General features: G+C 41.2%; 1 protein-coding gene across 1 annotated transcript in view; it reads left to right on the top strand.

Moving 5' to 3' along the window:
• Nucleotides 1-584: 584 nt before the first annotated feature.
• LOC308512088 (dnaJ homolog subfamily B member 1-like) overlaps nt 585-6,000 on the top strand; it is a gene marked incomplete at its 5' end in the record, with an annotated part of 34,598 nt that continues 29,182 nt past the window's right edge. Inside the window, one exon of the mRNA XM_081081881.1 lies at nt 585-777. Within this exon, the coding sequence (XP_080938007.1) occupies nt 585-777 (193 nt within the window). The remainder of the gene's footprint in view (nt 778-6,000) is intronic.

Here is a 6,000-nt window from a genome sequence, read left to right as displayed (position 1 = left end):
CCCTCTCTATCACTTCAGTCCTTGTCCCCGATCATGGTCTTATCCTTTCCTGATTATTCTAATGGCCTTGTTTTGATTTTCCATTCCTCATTCTTTAAACCTTCACATTGTGGCTAAATTGCTTTTTTTCCTAATTTTTAAAATAAAAATTATTAATTTCTCTTTTTCCCTATAGGTAAGTATAGCTATATTGGCCTCTCTATGGAGTAAATTATTTGTGAATTATATATCACATACTCAATGTTTAGTATTTAATTTTTAAGTACAGTAACCAACTTTGATCTGTCCCTGGTCAATTCCTCAGGCTTGTTCCTCACTCTGACATTTTTCAGTACACACACACACACACTCACACACACACACACACACACACACATACACACACTCACACACACATTCACACACACACACACACACAAACACACAACTCTGCATCCTTGCCATAAGAAAGTATTAGATATCATTCCCTTTGGAAATTTGATTAGTTACTCAAATAAATTTAAAAAATCATCATCACTGTATTAGGTTCTCCAGTGAAACAGATCCAATCATATATATGAGATTTATTATAAGAATTGGCTCACATGTTTACGGGAGAGAAGTCCCATAATGCGCTGTTTGCAAGCTGCAAGGAACGGAAAACCAGCGGTGGAATTGAGTTTGAGTCTGAAGGCCTGAGAACCATGGGAGCCAATGGGGAACTCTCAGTCTCAGGTGGAAGACTTGAGAAGGGGGTGCATGTTCAGAGTGTGAAGGCAGGGACACCCGTGTCTGCAGGCACGGGAAGGTGGACATCTCAATGCAAGAAGAGAGAAAATGTGCCATTTCTCCACTTTTTTCTACTCTTTGCACTGACATTGGCGAGCATGGATCATCTTTCACCACTTTATTGATTTCAACGCTAATTTCTTCCAGAAACATCTTCACAGACACACCCAGAAATATTGCTTTGCTAGCTATCTGGGCATGTCTTAGCCCATTCAAGTTAACACTAAAAGTTAGCCATCATTATCACTACAAATCGTGTAGCCTTTAGTATATACTGTATGTTGTCCTAAACACTTTAGAAATACATCTCATTCAATTTCTTGTGAGGTAGTTGGTAACATTTTATCTATATTACACATAAGAAAACTGAATAATAAAGAACTTACTCAAATAATTAAATGGCAAGGTCAGAATTCAGGTTCAGGAAGTTTGCCCTCAAATCCCATGCTCAGAACCACCAAGCTGAACTGATCCTCTCACTGAGCTCCTACATAACCTTTGTGCAGTAGCACTTCATTATTTTTAAAGAGAAGCATTGATCAGACCATCAAAACTCAGAGGGAAGGTAGAGGAGTGGGGTTAGGGGGAGAGATCAACCAAAGGACTTGTATGCATGCATACAGGCCTAACCAATGGACACACACAACAGGGGGTGAGGGCATGAGTGAGGGGGATGAGCGGGGTAATGGAGGGATAAGGACACATATGTAATACCTTAATCAATAAAGAAATTTTAAAAAAAATAATAAAGTCATAACAAAAATTCAACTATAATATATCATGACCCAGTACATTTGACTTACACAAACAGGAGGTGGTGCTATGCATGGAACTTGGGATGTTAGGATACATTTTGTGTTTATTAAAATGGGGTTAGAGATCAACCAAAGGACTTGTATGCAGGTATATTAACATAACCAATGGATACAGACACTGGGGCGGTGGGGGCTTGCCTTCAAGGTAGGGAGCGGCGGGAGGTGGGGGGCTTCCATCGGGGAAAAAGAAGACATATGTAATACTTTAAGCAATAAAAATAAAGAATGAGGTATTTATAACACAATATCTTTACCAATGCCAAATGACTGATGTAGTTCTTCACAAGAAACTGCACAGCAGACACTGTTCGTTTGTGTGCCCCCCAATTTCATATGTTAAAATTCTAACCCAAAGTAATGGTATTAGGAGGTGGGGCCTTTGGGAGGTGATTAGTATATAAGGATGGAACACTCAAATGGGACTAGTACCTTTCTGAAAGAGACTCCAGAGAGCTCCCTTGCCCTTTCTACAATTGCTTCCTGAGAGGATGTGGACTCAAGATACACCAGGTATCTTGCAGAATGCAGACTTCTTGAGCTGGAGCTAGGAGGAGGACAGGGTAAGATCAGGATCTTCTACAGAAGTGTGGAATGGCTTTTTAAAAATCCATTTTAATAAATGAATGGTAGTGTCCTATTGGTTTACTTGACAATTACCTTATAATTATTCTTAATGTCTCATTTAAAATGTAATATATCGTTTTCTTGTTAATGTGAATGGCAACTATTAGTGCTCCTTATATCTTCCTAAAGGTACTTTCATTCACTATATAAAATATTAATTGTCAGCAAAATTGGTGTATGCACATGAGAAAAAAGGAGAGAGAAAAAGAGAATCAATCTTTTTGAAAAATGGGCAAAATCTAAGTGTTCTTAAAGTAGGTATTCACTATTCCCTCAAACTCTATTTATAAGTGCTATAAAATAATAATCCCATTTTCGTGTTCACTTTTATGGGTCTATCTTAGAAATATTGTGTTTGGATGAAGAGGTAGAAACTTAAAAACAGTAAAAGTAAAATTAAGATTTGAGCTTGTTAGCCTCAGCAGAAGAACCTGCCAACAAAGATGGGCTATGGATTTAACACTCTCTTCCCAAAAATAATTATTAAATATTTGTGAGTTTTGAACAAAGATGATGAAATCGGCCTGCCACACACATATCTATAATAATCTATAATAATAAAAGCAAAACATGCTAATTAGACCAGGCAGCCAAACGACCTTCTGGACGTCATTCTGGACGTCTTTTTGGATGAAGCCTCAGCAGCAGGGGCTGATGCAGAGGCGGTTAGGGGCGATTGGGCAGGCAGCAAGCAGTTAGGAGTGATCAGGCAGGGGGTGCAGGCAGCCTGAAAACAGCCATCAGCCCCTCATCCAGGCTGGCCAGGCACCCCAGTGGAGACCCCCACCCTGTTGGGGGTGCGGGCAGCCTGAAAACAGCCGTCAGCCCCTCATCCAGGCTGGCCAGGCACCCAAGCAGTACTCCCACCCTGATCCGGAACACCATTCAGGGCAAACCAGCTGGCCCCCACTGGGGCATGAGGCCTCTATCCTGTATAATAAAAGGGTAATATGCAAACTGACCCTAACAGCAGAAAGACTGGGAATGATTGATCACTATGACACACATTGACCACCAGGGGCCAAACACTCAATGCAGGAGCTGCCCTCTGGTGGTCAGTGTGCTCCCACAGGGGGAGCTCTGCTCAACCACAAGCCAGGCTGATGGCTACCAGTACAGCGGTGGTGGTGGGAGCCTCTCCTGACTTCTCAGCAGCCCTAAGGATGTCTGACTGTAGCTAGGCCTGCTCCCCACTGGCAAGTGAACATCCCCCGAGGGCTGCCGGGCTGCCAGAGGGATGTCTGACTGCCAACTTAGGCCCAATCCCCTGGGAAGCAGGCCTCAGCCAGCAGGTGGTCATCCCGCAAGGGGTCCCAAACTGAGAGAGGGCACAGGCCAGGCTGAGGTATCCCCCCGACCCGAGTGCTCAAATTTTTGTGTACCGGGCCTCTAGTCAATTAAATAAAACTGAGTTTTCCAGGTCATTTTGAGATTTAATTGGCTCCAATTTGTGACCTAAGGCAATTTAACATTTCTAATATGCAATCTTGTTAGAAAATAATGTTTGAGATGAACATTGGTTGAGAATTAAGACTAGGTAAGAAGTAGAATGCAGATTCCCCCTAAAAATAATAGAATTCATTGTTTTTGTTTACTTTCTTCATCCCTCTCTCAAATTCAGTCAATAAGCATGAAGATATTAGGTTTAAAATCAGTGAAAACTTGTCTTTTATCATTTATTGCTTTAATAAGAATAAAGATTAGTTTTACCTGAATTTGTGAGAATATAGAGACCTTCTCATAAACTACTAAACTTCACTGGCTTAGATATCTACTCCTGACGTTGTAACATTTTATTAGCTTAAATAGTTGCTTATGAGAATCACTTTGTCTCCTGAAAAACAATCATATATAATGAAGAGCTAATATGCAAATTGACCGTCACTTCAACACACAAGATGGCCGCCCCCATGTGGTCAAACATGGTTGGCAGGGGAGGGCAATTGTGGGCAACCAGACCAGCAGGGGAGGGCAGTTGGGGGTGACCAGGCCAGCAGGGGTGGGCAATTTGGGGGCGATTGGGCTGGCAAAGGAGCAGTTATGCATCGATCAGGCTGGCAGGGGAGTGGTTAGGGAGTGATCAGGCTGGCAGGCAGAAGCGGTTTGGGGCAATCAGGCAGGCAGATGAGCAGTAGGGAGCCAGCAGTCCTGGATTGTGAGAGGGATATTCAACTGCCCTTTTAGGCCCGATCCTGCCCCAGATTTGAGCGGGTGCAGGCTGGGCTGAGGGACAACCCCCCCCCCCAAGTGCACAAATTTCATGCACTGGGCCTCTAGTAAATTTATATGTCTATACTTAATATAGCCCAGATGCTGAAAGGTTGCATCTGTACATTGAAGCCAAGTCCATTATGCTCCTTTACTTGGTGTAGATACTTTAAATATTTTGCCAGCTGTGAGAACTATGTATTAGTTTATGTGGGGGAAAAAGTTTCAATTGTATTTCAGAAATATGTGAAAACTGATAATACAGTTCCCCAGTTAATATGTATTAGTAATCTGTAGAAAATCCCAGGATGGCAAAGTGAGCAAGTCAAATATATGGGAACAGCAATCCATCTAAATGTGTTACAAATAGTTCAGAAAACATGAAGCTCTATCAAGTAAATTTACAATTTTTAAAAACTATAGGATCTTTGGATCTGTATATCTATATGATGAAAATAAAGATCAGTAAAGTGTACAGGGGTGTTTCCCATTGTAAGTTTGACAGTTAGACACATCTGGATTGTGTGCTGGCTTTGCCTTTAGACCATGTTTGAATTTAGTCCTGCTGAGCAACTTAAATTTTTTAAAAATATATTTTATTGATTTTTTACAGAGAGGAAGGGAGAGGGATAGAGAGTTAGAAACATTGATGAGAGAGAAACACCGATCAGCTGCCTCCTGCACACTCCCCACTGGGGATGTGCCCGCAACCAAGGTACATGCCCTTGACCGGAATCGAACCCGGGACCCTTGAGTCCACAGGCCGATGCTCCATCCACTGAGCCAAACCGGTTAGGGCAAATTTTAAATCTTCTCTAGAATTAAAACATCTACTTCATAAAGTTGCCATGAGGCACAAATAAAAATTGTAAATAGAAGAAGTGATATTGTGCCATGGAAGCTGCTAAATAAATCATCCTATATAATAAAAGGCTAATATGCAAAATTTCCCCTCAGGAGTTTGACTGACCAGGAGTTTGACTGCATGCTATGATGTGCATTGACCACCAGGGGATGGTGCAGAACAAAGGAAGGGCCTGGCAGGCAGCAGAAGGCCCTGATCACCCACCAGGCCTAGGGACCCCACCAGTGCATGAATTTCGTTCACTGGGCCTCTAGTGGTGATATAATAATCTAGAACATGCAAATTATCTCCTTGGCTTACCATGTTTAGAGAAATAGGGGATATATAACATTAAAATGTGGTATATCATAGTATACTGTATTTATACTATATATATATATATGTTTTTCATATAATAACTTGATTTGAATGATCTTTACCTGATATCTCCAACTCACTCTTAATTTGTGAACTCCTTTAATATATCAGTTATGTATTGGCTTATTCCTCACATTCCATATACCGTCTTTCCTCATCTTCCCTACACTAGATTATTGACAAATATACTAGGCTCCCACCAAATTTGTGTGTTTCCTTTATTGTGTTAGCTTTAATTAAAATACTAGCTTCATTTTATGTAATCAAGAGAATAACTATAGAAGGCGTAAACTGTGCACATGCGCATCCACGTATGTCTGATCCAGAGAAGGAACTCACTGAAAACCATCGTTTGAACTAAGA

Source organism: Myotis nattereri (assembly GCF_964212035.1).
Source record: "Myotis nattereri genome assembly, chromosome: 1".
NCBI lineage: Eukaryota > Metazoa > Chordata > Mammalia > Chiroptera > Vespertilionidae > Myotis > Myotis nattereri.
Note: the sequence above shows the minus strand (reverse complement) of the source record. Positions and strands in the feature narration are given on the sequence as shown.